This window comes from Globicephala melas, chromosome 10 (genome assembly GCF_963455315.2).
Source record: "Globicephala melas chromosome 10, mGloMel1.2, whole genome shotgun sequence".
NCBI classification, from domain to species: domain Eukaryota; kingdom Metazoa; phylum Chordata; class Mammalia; order Artiodactyla; family Delphinidae; genus Globicephala; species Globicephala melas.
Window position 1 is genome coordinate 87,488,192 of NC_083323.1, and position 20,645 is coordinate 87,508,836.

Here is a 20,645-nt window from a genome sequence, read left to right on the forward strand (position 1 = left end):
GTACAATATCAGTTGAATTACTCAGGAGTTAATTCTAATTTAATGCCATTTAAAATCAGAAATGACAAAAGAGATGCCTCATCACTTACAAGTAACCTAAAATACAAGAAAGACGGGCAAGTTAAAAATCACACCTGATTTGCTGTGGTAAGATAATTAGGGAAATAATAAAGCAAGTCAGTACAGACTCAGGTCATTTAATGCCATGGATCACAACTGCAAATGGCCCTGTTCTCTACCCTTCAAAAACGATACAAGATTTCTACTCTAGCCAGAGAAATCAGGGAGGCAGGGATATGTTCGGATGGAGACAAGGCAACACTACAGCAGGTGAATGTCTTCGTTAGAGCTACTTTAGACACTACTCTCTCTGTTAGTCTCTTTTTTTTTTTTTTTTTTTTTTTTGCAGTACGCGGGCCTCTCACTGTTGTGGCCTCTCCCGCTGTGGAGCACAGGCTCCGGACGCACAGGCTCAGCGGCCATGGCTCACGGGCCCAGCCGCTGCGCAACATGTGGGATCTTCCCGGACCGGGGCACGAACCCACATCCCCTGCATCGGCAGGCGGACTCTCAACCACTGGGCCACCAGGGAAGCCCTCTGTTAGTCTCTTAAATGGAGAACTGTAAGGTCAATGGAAGCCCAGAACCTATAAGAAATTCAAAACTTTACTAAAAAAGACATTCTTCAAGGTCCCGGTTTTTTTTTTTGTTTTGTTTTGGGGTTTTTTTTGCCGTTCGCGGGCTTCTCACTGTTGTGGCCTCTCCCGTTGCGGAGCACAGGCTCCGGACGCGCAGGCTCAGCAGCCATGGCTCACGGGCCTAGCTGCTCCGCGGCATGTGGGATCCTCCAGGACCGGGGCACGAACCCGCGTCCCCTGCATCGGCAGGCGGACTCCCAACCACTGCACCACCAGGGAAGCCCCCGACTGCCTCTTTTTTGATCTGGTGAATTTTAATCTGATCATCTATTACTTATACTGTAAATGGAAGTTTTACCACAAAACTCAACTGCTAAAAGATCTTCTTGGGTAGGGTACAGCCCCACAACTGCCAATCCATCCCAAATTTGAATTCCAACTCTGCCAGTTCTTTAAGGTTTGAGGTCCTCATTTTAAGGTTTCTGAATATATAAATGCTCAAAAACCGGTGGATAGGTCCGTAAAATGTATGCAGTAAATGACGTAAGGCAGGTAAAACACTCACCAGAGTACCTGGATGTAGTAAGTGTTCCATAAACAGCAGATATTACATAAAACAAATAGACAGAAAGTTGAAATACAAGTAAAAGTTGTCTCTGATTCAAATAACTGTTTTCTCAAAGTTTGAAAAAACAAAAAGCAAACCAAAATATCCCCTCCCATTATTATCATGCAATGTCTTATCCCTAGCATCTGGCACCATACCTAGCAAACAGTAGGTATTAGATAAATATTATTACATTACTAAATAATAACTATCAAAATCTATTATGAAATTCTGAGAATTTCTAGTTTGGAGACCTTGCCTATTTCACCTCTGCATCCCAGGGCCTGGCAGATTATGTAACATATTCAGTTAATTTCATCTTTTCTCATGAAATTAAAAATTAATTTGAATTCGTAAAACTTCTGACTTGTAATTTAACTCAATGTAAGGGCTTTTGTGTTTGGACTACAACATATGTAAGGGTAACGGCCAAGTCTGTCTGGTTAATTATTCCCAATAGATGCTCAATGTTTGACAGAAATTAAGGGGCTCAAATATTTAAATAAATGCATGAATTTTCACGTTCTGTAAAACAGGGGAACAGAACCATAATTCCTAACCAGAGGTCAGATCAAACAAATGTGTGAGAAGGCTATATTGAAAATATTACTGCTGGGAGTTCTGTTTTAAGAAAAAGTCTTAGACTATGTCAATTATTTATCAATAAAGCTAGAAAAAAGAAAAGAAAAAGTCTTAGAAGCTGATCACCTTAAGGAACTGACAGCAGTGTCATCATTTTAGATCCAAGAAGCATTTACTCTAAATGGCATACTGGATTTTTGGGTGCCTTCTTACCAAGACCGAAAGAAACATAAGAATTCAGTGTCATATATAGTTTCACCAATAACACATGGTTTTTACCTGAGAAACTCCATACAACCAACTTTCTAAAGTAAAGAGCCAGCTTTCCACACTGCTCTATAAAAATCTCCAATTACTTCCTGTTCTGTTTCACAGAAGTTGTAATGACTGGCTTGGCTCCATTCCCTAAAGGAAAGAAAACAAAGCAAGGAAACGCTCCTATCTAACCTTTTGATCCCTCTGCCAATTAGAGAACATGCTGCCAGGGAGGTCCCTGGAATACTAACCTTGAGAGACAATAACTGATATAGGAAACCTCAAAAAGCAAGATTCTAAAATGGAAAGTACTTCCTAATACAAATATTCCTCTCAAAAAGCAAACAAAAGTACTAATTATAAAAATTACCTTCTCTGTACACCTGCCTGTATCAACTACTACAGAGAGGAGGATGGTTCATTCAATGTACACTTTTCAGGAATGTCTCTGAAGATAAAGATCTTCAATCAGAGATGAGTTAGCTTCAGAGAGCCATGTGAGTTGTTTCAGGGCGTATTAGGATATTTGGGTCAGTAGGTGTTATCACACTCAGTGCCACAGAAGCCAGAAACTGTCACAATTTTTCCCCATGTGTTTGATTTATTATGAGGATTAGGAGAAGTAATTCTATCTCTGATAGAATCTTGTCACCTAAGTACATGAATCCTTTGCAATCTTGTGTGCAGAGCACTAACAAATTTTAAAGATTAATGATATTGTATGCCCAAGACTATGATTCACTCTTTTAAACTGTTATGTTCTTTTGCGGAAGAAAACATATTCCACTTGATTCTAAGTAGGTTACATCTGAAGTCCAGATACGGGGGATTCCAAAGTTCTCTAAAAAATCTACAGATCCTCAAACTGCAGTAATCAGGCAGATGTCTGACTGAAGACTAACAGGACAGTACACAAATGGGACCTGAAGAAAAACTAAGGTTTAAGGATTTAATAAGAAAGAATCTTGCTTTCTTCCATTCCTGGCAGGGGCTCTCTTACTAGATGGAGTTGGGTTCATTATTCAGAAGCATCTCATAAAAAGCATTTTTATTTAATCTCATGATCAAAACAAGTTCAGAACTGTCTGGACTTCCATCTTACCAGGTAAAAAGTTGATAATATAAAAACACACTTCAGTTATTTTACATAGAGCTTCTGAGATCTTCCCAGTATGGGACAACGAGCTTTCAGATAAGTACCAAGAGTTCCTATGCACACCTTTAAAATAATCTGTTTACAGACAGGCAATTCTGTCTACTTGCATACCTCCAGTAGTGTTCCTTCCTGCTTTTCTGACTGGTCCTTTACTGCTTCTCCCCTCTTTGCTTCATTTTCCACTCTATGCTTCAGCCATGCTTGTATGAACCCAGAGGGTTAGCCCAATACTGACATACAAAGAAAGGGGTTTCTCACTCTTACCTGACATTGATTTAACATCAATATATAATGTTGGGGCATACGAACCCCTCAGGACAAAGCCTATCATTTCTCTGTGCCCACAAAGTACAGACCTTAGAACAGAAGTCACTTGATGTTGCCTGGTGTCCTGATAAAAAATGACATTTTATTTTAAATCACTGAAAGCCAGTATAAATATCAGACTATTAACAGAAGATTCTAGTGTTTAAGTCTAAAAAACACACCAAACACTCTGCTTCCATCCATAACTACAAACAAAAAAAAGTGAAAAGCATTTAACCAACATATTTAACTCCTCCCACTAAACAAAGATCACTACTCTTCTTTAGAATAACTTCTTCCAAAATTATGAAGGGATTTTACCAGGCTTTTCCTCTAATAACCTCTTACTGAACTTGTGGTGCATACTGAAATCTATCTTTCTTGTAAAGTCAACTACTGAGGGGAAAATTTGTTATCTACTACTGAGTATTTTGGGTCTAATGTAAAAGACAATATATGTATTACCCTTTTAAACACCCCCCTCTAAAAAAAAAAGGCAAAAGTAGAAAGTATAAAAGAGGAAAGCACAAAATAAGAAGGCAGAAATAATTTTAAATATACCAGTAATCACAACAGATATAAACTAAATTTCCAGATTAAAAAAATTTTGTTAAAGCTGGTATGATATATTAAAATCAGACAAATAGGCAAGACCATAAGTGTAAATGGAGGTAGAGGTCAACTCCCCAGGATAAAATGTTGACTTCATTCTGATGACATAGTCTACACTTAACAAAACATAACAATTCTACACTTAAATGCATCCTGATAATGTAATTTCAAAACTTAAAAAAAAAACAAACAGAACTTCACAGAGAAAATGAAAAGTCAACATAACAGTTGAAAATTATTAATATACCTTTCTCAGCAACTGATTCCAATCTCACGCAAACTTTTCCAGGACACAAAAAGTGGAATACCTTCCACCTAATTTTTTGAGGCTAGAACAACCTTGATTTCAAAGCCAGACAATGACAGTACAGAGAGGGAATTTACAAGGCAATTTCACTTATTATCGCAAATGGCAAAGTCCTAAACAAAATATCAACAGGCCCAATGGAGCAATGTGTAAAAGAGAAGGTACATCATGACCAAGTTGGGTTTACTCCAAGAATGATAGGCTGGCTTACCATTAACAAGTGTAGTAAACACAATTCACAGTAATTTGCTGAGTTAGCAAATTTAAAAAAATTCATCTAAATGGATACAGAAAAAATATTTGATAAAATTTAACACTGACTCCTAATAAAACTTCTTACCAAACTAGGAACAGCAGAGATTTTTCTTAACCTAGAAAGAATACCCTCTAAAAATCTTCATTAAATATCATTCTTAATGGTAAAATAAGAAGGAGTTTTTTTTTGCAGTACGCAGGCCTCTCACTGTTGTGGCCTCTCCCGTTGCGGAGCACAGGCTCCGGACGCGCAGGCTCAGCGGCCATGGTTCATGGGCCCAGCCGCTCCGCGGCATGTGGGATCTTCCCGGACCGGGGCACGAACCCGCGTCCTCTGCATCAGCAGGCGGAATCTCAACCACTGCATCACCAGGGAAGCCCCAGAAGCAGTTATTTTTAAGTCAGAGCTGTAGTTGCTTCTATTAATACTTATCATTGTACTGGAGGTACTAACCAGAAACATAAAGAAATACAAAGGGTAAAATGGAAACGGATAAAAGGACTGGAAAGAAAAAAATCTGCCATGACTTACGGAAGATTGATAAACAATTATATATTCATCAAAAGATCCCTTAAAAAAAGTGAAGGCAGGGCTTCCCTGGTGGCACAGTGGTTAAGAATCTGCCTGCCAATGCAGGGGACATGGGTTCGAGCCGTGGCCTGGGAAGATCCCACATGCCATGGAGCAACTAAGCCCATGCGCCACAACTATTGAGCCTGCGCTCTAGAGCCCGCGAGCCACAACTACTGAGCTCACACACCATAACTACCAAAGCCCGTGCGCCTAGAGCCTGTGCTCTGCAAAGAGAAGTTATGGCAATGAGAAGCCCACGCACCACAATGAAGAGTAGCCCCCACTTGCCGCAACTAGAGAAAGCCTGCACGCAGCGATGAAGACCCAACACAGCCAAAAATAAATAAATAAAATAAATAAATTTATCAAAAAAAAAAGTGAAGGCAACAAAAGCACTAATTGGAAAAGATACATGCACCCCAATGTTCATAGCAGCAATAGCAGCATTATTTACAACTGTCAAGATATGAAAGCAACCTAAGTGTTCATCAACAGATGAATGGATAAAGAAGATGTGATTTTATATACATACACACACACGCACACACACACATACACAATGGAATGCAACTCAGCCATAAAAACAGAATGAAATTCTGTCATTTACAACAACATGGATGGACCTGGAAGGTATTATGCTAAGTGAAATAAGTCAGACAGAAAGACAAGTACTGTATGATATGACTTACATGTGGAATCTAAAAAATAAAACTAGTGAATATAACAAAAAAGAAAACAGATTCAGAGATAGAGAAAAAACTAGTAGTTACCAGTGGTAAGAGGAAAGGGGAGAGGGACAAGATACGTGTAGATTAAGAGATATGAACTGTTATGTATAAAAATAAGCTACAAGGATATATTGTACAACACAGGGGATATAGCCAATATTTTATAATAACTATAAAGGGAGTATAACGTTTAAAAAAAGTGAAGGCAAGATACAAACCCAAAGAGTAGATTTGCAAAAGATTACTATCTATGTTTAATAAAGAAAAAAAATTCCTCAAAATCCAAAGAAAAGTAGACAAAAGATATAAGCACATGTCACAGAGGAAGAAACATGAATATACAATGAACCTAATAAAAGATGCTTAATTTCATTAACCTGGGAAATTCAAAGTAAAAGCCATAATTAGGAAACATTTGACAACCACCAGACTGGCAAAAATGTAAAAGTTGGACAATATGAAGTGCTGACAAAGATATGAAGCAATAAGAACCCATATACTGCTGTAGGGAGTACAACAGTACAACCACTTTGGAAAATAATTTAGATTTATTCAAAGAAGTCGAAATGCACCTTACCACCTCGATTATACTCATAGTTATATGTTTAAGAGAAACTTGCAAATGTGCATGAGGAGACATATGATAATGCTCACATAAAGCCATAAAAAAAAGAGCAAACACATGTCCACCAATGGGTAATGTTTATACTGTAGTATAATCATACACTGAACACAGTCATAAAAATGAACCACATCAATTTGGGATGAATCTCACAAATAATTATGTTTAACAAAATAAGCAAATCACATACAGAATGTCTTCACTTTTATGAAGTTATAAGAAGAAGCTGGGGAAATTAAACCATGCATTGTATATGGACTCAAACATATGTGGTTAAAATTTAAAGAAAACCATTGGAATGTTATAAACACTCAGGATGGTGGTTGCCCATGGAGGCAAGGGGTGGGGGAACGACAGAGAAATGGCATCAAGGAGGGGCAAGAGGGGGCTCCAAAGGTCTGAGACATGTTCTCTTTTTAAAGCTGAGTATCTGGTGCAGTGATCAACCATCGTATTTTTCTTTATGTCGGACAAATGTTATACTCATTTGGTATGAATCAAATTTTTCATAATAAAATAAAACACATACTCAAAAAAGAAGTTTAAAAAAGTACTTAGCATCAGACACAAATAGTAGTAAAATAAACATTTGTTTATTGTCTAAACCCACAGTTTAGACAATTTGTTGCTGTGTAATATAAACTCACCTGTATTGCACAAGCAGACAATTTAAATTCTGTAGATTATTTTAACTTGCCTTCCTCGTTTCAATGGAACAAGTCTGACCAAAGGGTTCAAAGGCAAGAAATTAATTACTATTAATTATTCTTTATGTTACAGAGTCCCTATTTATGAGCTTATAGTCAAAAGTTTTTTCCTAAAATTATTGCCAGGTGGTTCTGGGACTTTGTAAAATCTTCCACTACTGTCATTTCTACTTTGTTGCCTATTAGGCAACTTTGTGGTTTAAAGATTATGAAATTCTGCTCTGGTTCACCACACAGTTTGGACTTTCAAAATGACTAACAGCAAAAAGAGACTAAATATTTACATTTAAAATATCTACTTTGATTAATACCTATGTAAAAAACTTTATGACCAAAAAATAGATTAAAATACTAATCTGAAAATCCTAATCCTTGGATTTTAGATGATAAATAGCGCTACACAAATTGATTAAATCATTGTCCTTTAGTATTTGCATATATTATTGTTTCACATTTTTTAATAGTTTACATTTAGAAAATGCCATTTCTAATTTAAAAAGATACTTAAAATATTCTGAAAAACCTAAAATGAAAATACTGAAGTAATAAATGAGAACACATCTGTTTAGAACTCATGTAAACTCCCATGAGTTCCACCTAAAATCCCTCCACACAGGCAGAGCTCAGAACTTCCAGGCTGACCACTACCCTTGGCCAAATGAGTCACGGCCTCTTGTCTGGTTAGTCCCAGGGTCACTTTTCTCTAAGATTCTACTGAAACTAAATCCATCAAGCCTCTCAATGCCCAAGTTCATACCATCTCCAGTCCCTTTCCCAATCCATCCCTTGACCCATTTGCTGGGTCTGTCCAGGTTTGCTCAGCCTGTCCCTGATTTAGCCGCCACTCCACCTCTGTCTTGTAAAGAAACTTCCTGTGGAAGCGGTGCTCCGTTGTTAGCAAACCTCTCCTCAAAGCATTACCCCCAATATCTTGGCTGTTAAGGACTTTCCCCTAAGGACACCAGCTGTCCTGCTGCACCCTCTCAAACAACAGCTGTCAATTCCCCCCTCCTCAAGGTCCTTCAACCACTTGAGCCATTCATTTCCTTAATCCCAGGACCCCATCGTGCCCATAACCTGGCACATAATCTGAAATTACCAGCACATCAGCGATCGTAGTGCATCAACACAACCCCCGACCTCCAGCATGCACGTCTAACTACTCTCCCTCTGTGGGGTCTCTGGTCTTGGGAGAATCTCTGTTCTTCAGATTCCTTCTTGCTCCACTTCCTTCCTTCCCAGCCTGAAATCCAACAGTCTAACATTTCAACAAATCTACCATACTCTAAACTCTCCTGCTCATCTGTCTTTCATCGCATTCATCTGGAAAAACCCTTGGTGGCTCCAACTCTTCATTTTCTCTGAGCTCCCACTGCCCACGACCCTCCCTAAAGGTTCCATAAACACTTAATGAGTGTCTACAATGTACCAGAGACATAGTACATAACACGCTGTGTTTTAATGAGCTGCGGACTTGCTTAATCACAAAATTTTTATTATAAATATTCAACAAATCTCTATTGAGCATCTCCTAAGGAGAGGAAGGCACTCTTCTAAGCTCTGGGAATTCAGTAGTGAACAGGTCAGAGGAAGTCCCTGCTCTTGGGAAGCTGATAGCTCAGTGAGGGGAGACAAATAACCAAAAAGTATATGAACAAGAATTTGAGCCAGTGCTAAGTACCAGGAGGAAAATAACATGGGAGGTAATATGACAGCAAGTGCCTGGTCGATGGATTCTGGGTATGGTAGGACAAGGGAGGTTATATACTTGAGAGCTTTCTTAAATACACTGAAACCTACAATATCTTCTCCGCACCCCACAACTGAGGCACTAGGACCCATTCTGAACCTTAAAATGACAAAGCCCAGGGAGACTATCAAACCAACTAAACACATCATGAAAGGGGGGAAAAAAATAACCCTGCTCTACAGGAGTTAGGAACTAACTGATTTAATAAAGAAGAGACTTATACACACAGGTCCACTTAATTTTCTACATAGCTGAAGTGCATGATCAGCAGCGTGACCAGGATCAAGTGTAATCCCCTATTTGAGACAGAGGAACCATGAACTTCAAATGGGTTCAGTAAATTTAGGGGCACATGTTCTATACAGATTACAAAAAGGTTCCAACTTTCCACCTCTCCCTATATCCACAACTTTTGTTTTTCTTGTCTGTTTGTTAATTTTTTTATTAAAGTATAGTTGATTTACAATGTTGTGTTAATTACTGCTGTACAGCAAAGTGACTCAGTTATACATATATACATTCTTTTTCATATTCTTTTCCATTATAGTTTATCACAGGAGATATATATATATATATATATATATATATATTTTGTGTGTGGTACGCGGGCCTCTCACTGTTGCGGCCTCTCCCGTTGCAGAGCAGAGGCTCCGGACGCGCAGCTCAGTGGCCATGGCTCACGGGCCTAGCCGCTCCGCAGCATGTGGGATCTTCCCGGACCAGGGCACGAACCTGTGTCCCCTGCATCGGCAGGCGGACTCTCAACCACTGCGCCACCAGGGAAGCCCTATCACAGGATACTGAATATAGTTTCCTGTGCTATACAGTAGGACCTTGTTGTTTATCCATTCCATATATACCAGTTTGCATCTGCTAATCCCAAACTCCCACTCCATCCCTCTCCCCCCGCAACCCCTCCACCTCTGGGCAACCACCAGTCTATTCCCTATGTCCATGGTTCTGTCATAGATAGGTTCACTTGTGTCATATTTTAGGTTCTACATATAAGTGATATCATATGGCATTTATCTTTCTCTTTCTGATTTACTTAGTATGATAATCTCTAGTTGCATCCATGTTGCTGCAAATGGCATTACTTCATTCTTTCTTTATGGCTGAGTAGTAGTTTATTGTATATATATACCACAACTTCTTTATCTATTTGTCTGTCAATGGACATTTAGGTTGTTTCCATGTCTTGGCTATTGTGAATAGTGCTGCTACGAACATAGGGTGCATGTATTTTTGAATTATAGTTTTGTCTGGATATATGCCCAGGAGTGGGATTGCTGGATCATATGGTAGTTCTACTTTTAGTTTTCTGAGGAACCTCCACACTGTTTTCCACAGTGGCTGCACCAACTTACATTCCCACCAACAGTGTGGGAGGGTTCCCTTTTCTCCACACCCTCTCCAGCATCTGTTATTTGTAGACTTTTTAATGATGGCCATTCTGACAGCATTTGCAATGTGATTTTCCAACCTCCCTCGAAAGACGGAGTCTATCTCTCCACTCCTTGAATTCAAGCTGGCCTTGAGACTTTCTTTGGCCAATGGAAAGCAGTGCATGACACTGCCCCAATTCTGAGCCCAGGCCTCAAGAGACCTGGAGCACTAAGGCTCACTTGCTTGGACACCTGCCTTCACCACAAGAGCAAGCCTGGGCAAGCCTACTGGGAATGAGACCATGGAAGAGAGCCCAGTCATTCCCACCATCTCAGAAAAGACCATCTTAGACCAGCCAAGATCAGCAGAGCCTCCTGCTTGACCCACAGCTGATCTCAGACAAGAATAAATGCAACAGAAACTAGAGGAATTGCCCAGCCAACCCAGGGACCTGTGCTCAGTAATATACAGTGATTATCTTAAGCCTTGGAGTGTGAGGACGGTTTGTTATACAGCAGTAACTGACACAGCAAGATTAATCATATCTATTCAACTTGAATAATCTATTACATTTCTCCTGTAATGTTTTTGAGGAATTGAAGCCAAAAATTGTGAAATATTTTAATCTCAGGGTATTCTGCAAGAAGGCTTTAATAGCAGGCTGGGTAGATACAGAAAGGACGTAGAACCCCATCAAAAGATTTTATTTCTCTTACCAATAATACTGCCTGTTTCCAATTCAGAGTTTCTTTTGCAGCTCCACTGAGAAAGGAACAGCAGCTGGACTGAAAATCATTCACATAAGAATAAAGGGAGGGGCTTCCCTGGTGGTGAGAATCTACCTGTGCAGTGGACACGGGTTTGAGCCCTGGTCTGGGAGGATCCCACATGGCGCAGAGCAACTGGGCCCGTGAGCCACGACTACTGAGCCTGCGCGTCTGGAGCCTGTGCTCCGCAACAAGAGAGGCCACCATAGTGAGAGGCCCGCGCACCGCGATGAAGAGTGACCCCCGCTTGCCACAACTAGAGAAAGCCCTCGCACAGAAACGAAGACGCAACACAGCAAAAATAAATAAATAAATAAATAAATAAATAAACTCCTACCCCCAACATCTTCTTTAAAAAAAAAAAAAAGAATAAAGGGGGTGGGGGTGGGGGCCTGACTTGACATAGTAGAAATCTAGATTATTAGGTAAATGTTCAAAATGGACATGGAATTCCTCTGTGTAAGAAAAAAAAAAAGTCCTTTTATCATTCTTTTCTGAAATACAGAAATTCCTCAGTGTGAACTATTTCTGAGAAATACATCTATTCTTCCAAATATACAAAGGATTTCGTTTGTTTTTTGCACACTGTCTTCTACCCCTCCAAGAGTTTTAAGTAAGTTTTTGAAAGTAGATATAATAAGTAAGCATGCCACCACCCCTTCCCACTCATCTGGGTGAGCATAAAAGGTTTAGTGAGTTGAACTAGACTAGGCCTGTCCTGCTTTCTACCCCATGGGGTTGTTCTGAGAATCAAAGGAGAGGGAAGGAGGGGAGAGTATTCAGAAGGAATGTGACCTCGCCTGGCCCACTGCCCACAGCTCAGTCCCAGCCTACTCAGGCCACTACTGGTCATGGGCCGGCCTGGCCAGCCAGCAGCACGGGCCTGAGAGCGCCTGTTTTCCAGCACCGTTACAGAGCCTGAGTGTCAATACTTGTAAAATATTGTAAAATATGCAATCCCAATTTTCTTATTCTTTTTTATTAATGACAAGGGGTTCAGTTCTTTTATTTCTCCTCCCTCCATCCACTATCTTCTACAGACAATACTAATTTATTTTACAGTTAAATTCATTTATTTTTTAAAAAAATTATAAAACACATTTCTTAAAAACAGCATTATCCACGTTCAAAACTGCCTTTTCATCATCACTCCTGGGTACGCTGTATCATACACCGCCTTCCTCATAATTCAGTTCCACTGCTTACGTGAGAGACCCTACCATTACAATGCCTTGAGTTCTTCACTATCTTGGAGAATATATTCATGCCAGGCCCTGCCTTTTCTCTGCAGCCCTGGACAATAGCTACTTTACTCTTTCAAGAAAGTCTTCCTTAGTGTCACTGGGTATTTCACAAATAAGCTGATTTCTAATTCCTAAATCACAGGGCTTTCTTAAATAGAAACCATTTTAAAAACCAAATATGTCTATTATTAAATGTACATACACCATCAACAACAAAACTTATTGACCATCATGTGTAATAGTTTCTACCTTCAAGAGGTTTAAAATCTGCACACAATGAAGACTTAAAATATTTCTGAACCACAATTAGTAGGCCAGCCATTTTCAACTGTTTTCCTGCATAAATGATCCTGAAGCATGTTGTCTTATATACCCAATGTTATGACCTTGCAAAATAAATACCCAGGTATTTCATATGTACTCCATGTTTTACAGTTTTTCAAAGTTTATTCACATAGATTAACTCACATCATAAGCCTATAAAGTAGGCAAGACAAGGACTACCCTCTCCATTCTACACATGAAGAAACTGGTTCTTAGTGAGAGTAAGCAATTTTCTCCAAGCTGTGTGGTTAATAAAGGTAACGGAGCCAAGGTTTGACCCTTGGCTACTTTCCACTTCACCAGAGTACTCAGTGGCCAGGGGCTTACAGATATGCACACTGTGGTCACAGAACAGAGAGCATGCTCTTCTTGGCCAACCTAACTGGCCTGTAAAGGGCCTAAATCATATTTCGCTCACAAGTCCTGATTTCCTAGGTGAATGCACACTAGACTCTACACTGGGCTGTGGACAGGTTAGCACCCCATTTGGTTTTTCTGGAATAATATTTAATGAGAGTTTATTTACAAATAAAGGAAATCATACCAAAAGACTGAAGATTCACAGTGAAATAAGTTGGTTTTGTTTTTTTTTTTTTTTTTACATCTAGGAAGAAGTTTAAAAGAATAATTTCTGCAAAATCATTCAGTCACCATTTATAATAAAGAAAAAATTTAAATCTCAAATTACAGTAGTAGAATAAAATGAATCATGAAATATGTAGAATTTTTTTACAGAATTCCAAGTTTAAACAAAGACTAAATAATATTAACACCTTTTTTTTACATCTTTATTGGAGTATAATTGCTTTCCAATGGTGTGTTAGTTTCTGCTTTGTAACAAAGTGAATCAGTTATACATATACATATGTTCCCATATCTCTTCCCTCTTGCGTCTCCCTCCCTCCCACCCTCCCTATCCCACCCCTCTAGGTGGTCACAAAGCACCGAGCTGATCTCCCTGTGCTATGCTGCTGCTTCCCACTAGCTATCTATTTTACGTTTTGTAGTGTATATATGTCCATGCCACTCTCTCACTTTGTCACAGCTTACCCTTCCCCCTCCCCATATCCTCAAGTCCATTCTCTAGTTGGTCTGTGTCTTTATTCCTGTCTTACCCCTAGGTTCTTCGTGACTTTTTTTTCCCTTAAATTCCATACATCTGTGTCAGCATACGGTATTTGTCTTTCTCTTTCTGACTTACTTCACTCTGTATGACAGACTCTAGGTCCATCCACCTCACTACAAATAACTCAGTTTCGTTTCTTTTTATGGCTGAGTAATATTCCATTGTATATATGTGCCACATCTTCTTTATCCATTCATCTGTTGATGGACATTTGGGTTGCTTCCATGTCCTGGCTATTGTAAATAGAGCTGCAATGAATATTTTGGTACATGACTCTTTTTGAATTATGGTTTTCTCAGGGTATATGCCCAGTAGTGGGATTGCTGGGTCATGTGGTAGTTCTATTTGTAGTTTTTTAAGGAACCTCCATACTGTCCTCCATAGTGGCTATACCAATTCACATTCCCACCAGCAGTGCAAGAGTGTTCCCTTTTCTCCACACCCTCTCCAGCATTTATTGTTTCTAGATTTTTTGATGGTGGCCATTCTGACTGGTGTGAGATGATATCTCATTGTAGTTTTGATTTGCATTTCTCTAATGATTAATGATGTTGAGAATTCTTTCATGTGTTTGTTGGCAGTCTGTATATCTTCTTTGGAGAAATGTCTGTTTAGGTCTTCTGCCCATTTTTGGATTGGGTTGTTTGTTTTTTTGTTATTGAGCTGCATGAGCTGCTTATAAATTTTGGAGATTAATCCTTTGTCAGTTGCTTCATTTGCAAATATTTTCTCCCATTCTGAGGGTTGTCTTTTGGTCTTGTTTATAGTTTCCTTTGCTGTAGCACCCCTATTTACACTTATTTTTAAAACACAATAAAACAGGGAAAAAATAAGCTTTACTAAGATGTAAGACACAGGGGCTTCCCTGGTGGCGCAGTGGTTGAGAGTCCGCCTGCCGATGCAGGTGACACGGGTTCGTGCCCCAGGCCGGGAAGATCCCACATGCCGCGGAGCGGCTGGGCCCGTGAGCCATGGCCACTGAGCCTGCATGTCTGGAGCCTGTGCTCCACAACGGGAGAGGCCACAACAGTGAGAGGCCCGCGTACCGCAAAAAAAAAAAAAAAAAAAAAAAAAAAAATGTATGACACAGACTGACAACAATACACATATATAATCTATAAATAAATAGACATATAATGAGAGTATATAACCAAAAACGTTCTACTTATCAGGGTGCACAGCAAAAATACCTTGGAGAGCTCTAATAAGCTAACTGGCTCAGATATCAAAAATACAAAAAAGTACATAATGACATAAATCATTAAGAAAAATAGCAATAGAAAAATAGAGAAAATATATGGAAGAGGCAATTTGTAGAAGAGACTCAAATAGGCAACAAATAGAGGGAAAGATGACAAGCATGGCCAAAACCAACAACGCGCAAATTCAAACAAGATACCATTTTTGTCCATTAGATTACTCAAAACTTAAGGCTGGTAACACCAAGTGCTGGCAAGGATACAGGAGACAATAATCCTACACACTGCCTCATGCGAGGGTAAGATGGTAAAGATTTTTTGGAAGTTGGCCTAAATGTAAACCACAAATAGTAAAACCACAAATTAATCTGAACGTGACTGTCGAAGGGCTCCAATAGTTGCACCAACTCCAATTCCAAAAGGAATTTAGGGGGTGAATGCCCTGTTTTCATTTGGGGCTTTCTGATTCATTATGTAGTTTTGCACAATGTGTCACTTTCTACCACTTTCCTATTTTTTGTGTGTGACTCCATGAACTTAATGAAAAATACTGCTTTTCATTAATCTTATAATTATGCATTTTAATCACTTCAATATTTTCAGACCCTATTTATGGTGTTTAGCAGGATTTTACTACGTTTATCAAAAGCTAAAGTACGTATACAGCCTAACTCAGCAATTTCCACATCTATTTTATAAAAACATTTGCACACGGCCACAGTTTATGTATAAGTACGTTCATGACAACATTTTTAGAAACTGAAGAAAAAAATGGAAAAACACTAAATGTCCAACTAAATAATTAATGTCCAGCTAAATAATTAATGAATATTTTGTAGCTACTGAAAGAACGGTGTTGACTTCTAAGTACTAATACTAAAAGATCTAAGGTATTAAATAAAAAGGAAAAGTCAAAGAATTGTACATATAGGACAAGCTCATTTTGGTAAAAATAAATGAATAAATGAATGTATAGGTATGCAAAGAAGGGGGAGGAGGACACACACCAAACTGCTGACATGCACAGAACCTCCTCTGGGAGAGCAGAGTATGGGGTGAGAGGGAAAAGCATAAAAGAGACTCCGCACTACTGTATCAGGAGGAATAGTAACATTTTCCTGTAAGTCTCCCTCAGAATGCCTGTTAGGTACCGGGCCGCACAGCAGGAGGTGAGCAGCGGGAGAGCGAGTGAAGCTTCATCTGCCGCTCCCCATCGCTCCCCATTGCTCCCTGCCGCTCCCCATCGCTCGTGTTACCGCCTGAACCACACCCCAACCCCGTCCGTGGAAAGACTGTCTTCCATGAAAGCGGTCCCTAGTGCCAAAGAGGTTGGGGACCATTGGCATAGGCCATAGTGCCTACTCTTAAATACTGCCACTGATAATACTGGTTAAATCACATGAGTAAATCCAAGCGTCAAGTTCACAACTCAGTCAAGCTCTTAAAATCACACACTCACACATGCAAATACGTATATATGTGAGATTATGTCTCCATCCATCTAGCCATCCACCCACCTATACTCTGACCTTGGGCACTAGTATAGATACTTGCTCCTCATCTATGAACCCTGTTACAGCTTTTTCACTCAGCAATGGGAAAGAGCAGTCCTGGTGTGAAATACGGGTATCTTGCAAACTAATCTAGCACAAGATGCCAATTATTGATATATATATATATATATTTTTGCGGTACGCGGGCCTCTCACTGTTGTGGCCTCTCCCGTTGCGGAGCACAGGCTCCGGACGCGCAGGCCCAGCGGCCATGGCTCACGGGCCCAGCCGCTCCGCGGCACGTGGTCCGGGAAGACCCGGACCGGGGCCTGAACCCGTGTCCCCTGCATCGGCAGGCGGACCCCCAACCACTGCACCACCAGGGAAGCCCAATTATTGATGTCTTATACTACCAGTTGTATTAATTGTCAGTACGAAACCAGGATGAATAAAAGCTTAAGGCTCGCTTTACTCAAGTACTCCAATGTTCTTAAAGTATTTGGGCTTACATGTAAGCTCTTGAATTGCCTTTCATGTTTACGTTTGTGGCTTTATGATATAAATTCAGATATTAAATTAAGGATGGTAAATACACCATTATACCAACCTCCTCACCTAAGCCCTTGCAAACATCATTAACTTGTCACAATACGCTTTCCTACTGATCCAGAAGTTGATCTCCAAATTTTTCCAAACACAGTGCTCCAAAGCGCTATTGCTCATCAATCAGACTTGCAATGCTAGTTGAACCTTATTTACTATTTCTGGTAATCCATTACATCAACGGTCTGCAATGAACCACATCTCCTGGTATTCACAGGCTTGTGTAGTTCTCTCCCACTTTTGATTTTGGCCTTGGTCATGTGACTTGCTTTGACCAACAGGACATGAGCAAGCATAATGCAAGCAGAGGTTTGATAAACGCTTGCACCTAGGGGCTTGTCTTCTTGGAACGTTCCCTCTTAGAAGCCAGCTGCGTTGTTAGCAGAAACTCTAGATAGACTACTAAGTCATGAGAGGCCACGAGGAGAGAAGACACGGGATATTCCAGCCAAGTTGCAGCTGAATGTATCTGCAGGAGGGCCCTCAGTTATATCACAGGAAATAGAACAGCCTAGCTGAGCCCAGTCAACCCAAAGAAAGGTGAGAAATTATAAATCATTGTTGTTTTAAGCCACTAAGTTTTGGTATAGTTGGTTATGTAGCAACAGATAAAGACTAATCCCTGTTCCAAACTCTCCGAATCACTAATGACAACCCACACAGATTCTCCATCAGTTACCTTCAAATTTCATCTGTCTGGAGTATTTATTGTAGGTATGGAGAAACAGGGGCATTTTTATACACTTCATATACCAGGGGGAGAACATAACTTTGTACAAATCTCTTAGAGGGCAATTTGGCAAAATGTTAAGTAATGAACCCTTTAAAAAGCTCATACCCTATCCCAATAATTCCAAGTCTAGGAAACAGACATGCATATGTTATATAAGGATTTTTCTCACAGCAAAAAGTTGGAAACAACATAGCCATCTAAAAATAGAGGGATGATTAAACTATTATATATTCATAAGATAAAACATCAGTTATTAAAAAATCTTCCATTGAATATATAATGACATAAGGACACACGATATAACTTTAATGAAAACAGCATTCGACACAGTACTAGCAATAAGACCCAAATCTTTAAAAATATTTTTGCATATATACAGAAATATTAATAGAAATTCTCTCTGCATAATGAGACCAGGTGATTTTATTTTCTCCTTCTTTATACTCTTCAGTTTTTTCCAAATGTTTTACTTCTATAATCAGAAAGAAACACTTAACATTATAAAACAGGTTGGAAAAAAGGACACACACTAAACACAGATTTGGAATCATTCTCTGACATTTCTTTACTAAATTTTTTTTAAATGCCATCATTATTAGATGCATCTATATTCTGTGATAGATTAAAATTTTCAAAATAAAAACTGGAACAGATGAATTTTCAAACAGAGAAAAAAAATTGACACTAAGTTTAACAAGTTACTTTCTCTCCACCATTGCTTTGTATACTATGAAAAATGAGCAAGGAGTAATTCCTTGTTTCTTCTGAAGACTCTGCTATTCTGTTCTATTTTACTAAGTTTTAAATTTTAGGTTAAACAGCTTCATTGTAAATATTTAATAAAATGGGTATTATATGCACCTTCAACCAAGTTCAGCAAAAGCTGATGGAATTCACTCAATATGAAGTCTAAAACTATTTTTCATCTCAGAGGCAAATTCTCTCTTTTGAAGACCATGTCTATTCCAAAGAAATAATATGTGTAAAGAATCTTAGTCACTTGGAAGGGACGGGGGCGGGTGGGGGTGGAAAGCATGTAGAACATCCCTGGGAGGCAATGTAGCAAGCAAGTTGGGGTAGCATTACTCAAGCACTGACACTGTGTGGGAATTATTTTCTGAAGTGGCCAGTGATTTCAGAAGAACCAGAGGGAATCCCTGGCCCACTGTAGCAGAGTGGAGGTTTTGATCACAGTGAGGCTGTACTGTCACTTGTACCAAATCGAAGTTGGTTTCCTCAGTCCCCCTTGCTCAAGGCAGCCAGTATAGGATTGGCTTCTATTGCTTCTTCCTCAGAATTTAACTCTTCCTCTTCATTCTCCAGGGTCCAGGCCTGAACCACCCTGCACGTATCTTCAACTACTTCTTCTTCAACGGAAGGCAGAAAGCATCCTTGAAAATCATTGATAATATCACTTCTTAGGAAGTCTGCAGATGCTCAGGTTCATGGCCTTCCTGGCCTTTAGCACTGTGCACTGTATACAAGGGAGAAGCAGGAGATCTCTGTTCATGCAGCCTTTCACACCCTGACTTCCTACGTGACCAGGCCTTCCTCTCTCATCACACAGTTTCTTGGAAGGCTGGTTGATAATAATCTTGGTTTCAGCCAAGGACAGAAAATTACTGAAGACCTGAGGGCCAGTCTTCACTCCAGCAATGGGCATGTAATACAAGGTGGTCAAAGTCCTTGTCTAAGATTTTTTTTATTGAGGAATAGAGAAGAAACCTTATCTTTTGGGTTAAAAAGCTAAAAGGGTGTAATTTGGGGCCATGGGCAAACATTTTTATGGTTAAGTGGAGAAAAACTTTCTAAAGTGAAAAAAGGTGAGTGAGGAAGGGTCTTGAAGGATTCACTTGTGTCACTCCTGGAACTAATGTGGGAAGAGAGTTTGCTTTTGCTTGTAATAGTTGGCTTTGGGTCACTGACATTTACAACAATATGAATCCTGACTAGATGACAAGTGAGAAGCAGAAAAGTGACCTGGGATGTTCAGATTTGGGCAATGACTTGTTTTTCTTACAATCTGTAATAGGTCTTCATTTCAAACATCTCATTGCCTATTATGTGTCAAGTGCTGGAAACACAAAGATGACATGACACAGTCCCTGCCTTCAAGGAGTTAACAGTCCAGAGGGATTCTCTTGGGTGTTTCTGAAATTACTGGCCACTTCAGAGAATAATTCCCAAATAGCTAGGAGGCTACTTCTAAGTAACCAAGGAATTCTCTGCGTGGCTCTGAAATGTCTGTCACCTGTACCTCGTGAGGACTAATTTCTATTTCTCTCAGGCCTCTCTAGGACCCACTGAGTTCAGTGGTCTACACTTGCTTTACTCATACTAATGATGACAGTATATCTCCCCCATTCTCCAAACCACAGCAGCCTGAACTGTGAACATTTCTAAATGGAAATGGCACGGTCACTGGCAAGGTCTGGGATTCAGCTGTCTCCCAACAGCCCTCACAGGTCCCTGCATTATCTTGGCTTGATCCTGGATCTGGTCCCATAATCAGGCCTCTGAGCAGATCCTATCTGTCTCCTGGAGGAGAATCGCATGAGCCAAACTCCAGAAACAGCTGACTTCCTAATTCATACTGGGACAGATAGATGTCACATAAAGGGAATATTTAAATTTCACAAAGAGCCACATTACAAGGTTTCTGAATAGCATC

At 39.7% G+C, this 20,645-nt stretch overlaps 1 protein-coding gene across 12 annotated transcripts in view; it reads right to left on the minus strand.

Annotated features, from left to right (window-relative positions):
* The window catches only part of PLEKHA5 (pleckstrin homology domain containing A5), a 243,189-nt gene that overhangs the window by 210,903 nt on the left and 11,641 nt on the right, over positions 1-20,645 (minus strand). The window contains exon 4 of one of the 12 annotated variants that reach the window (XM_030841340.3): positions 19,329-19,448. The exons of the other annotated variants lie outside the window; for them this stretch is intronic. Coding sequence (XP_030697200.1) covers positions 19,436-19,448 — 13 coding nt within the window. The 3' untranslated portion in view covers positions 19,329-19,435. Of the gene's footprint in view, positions 1-19,328; positions 19,449-20,645 lie in introns of those variants that run through there. 12 annotated transcript variants of the gene reach the window in all.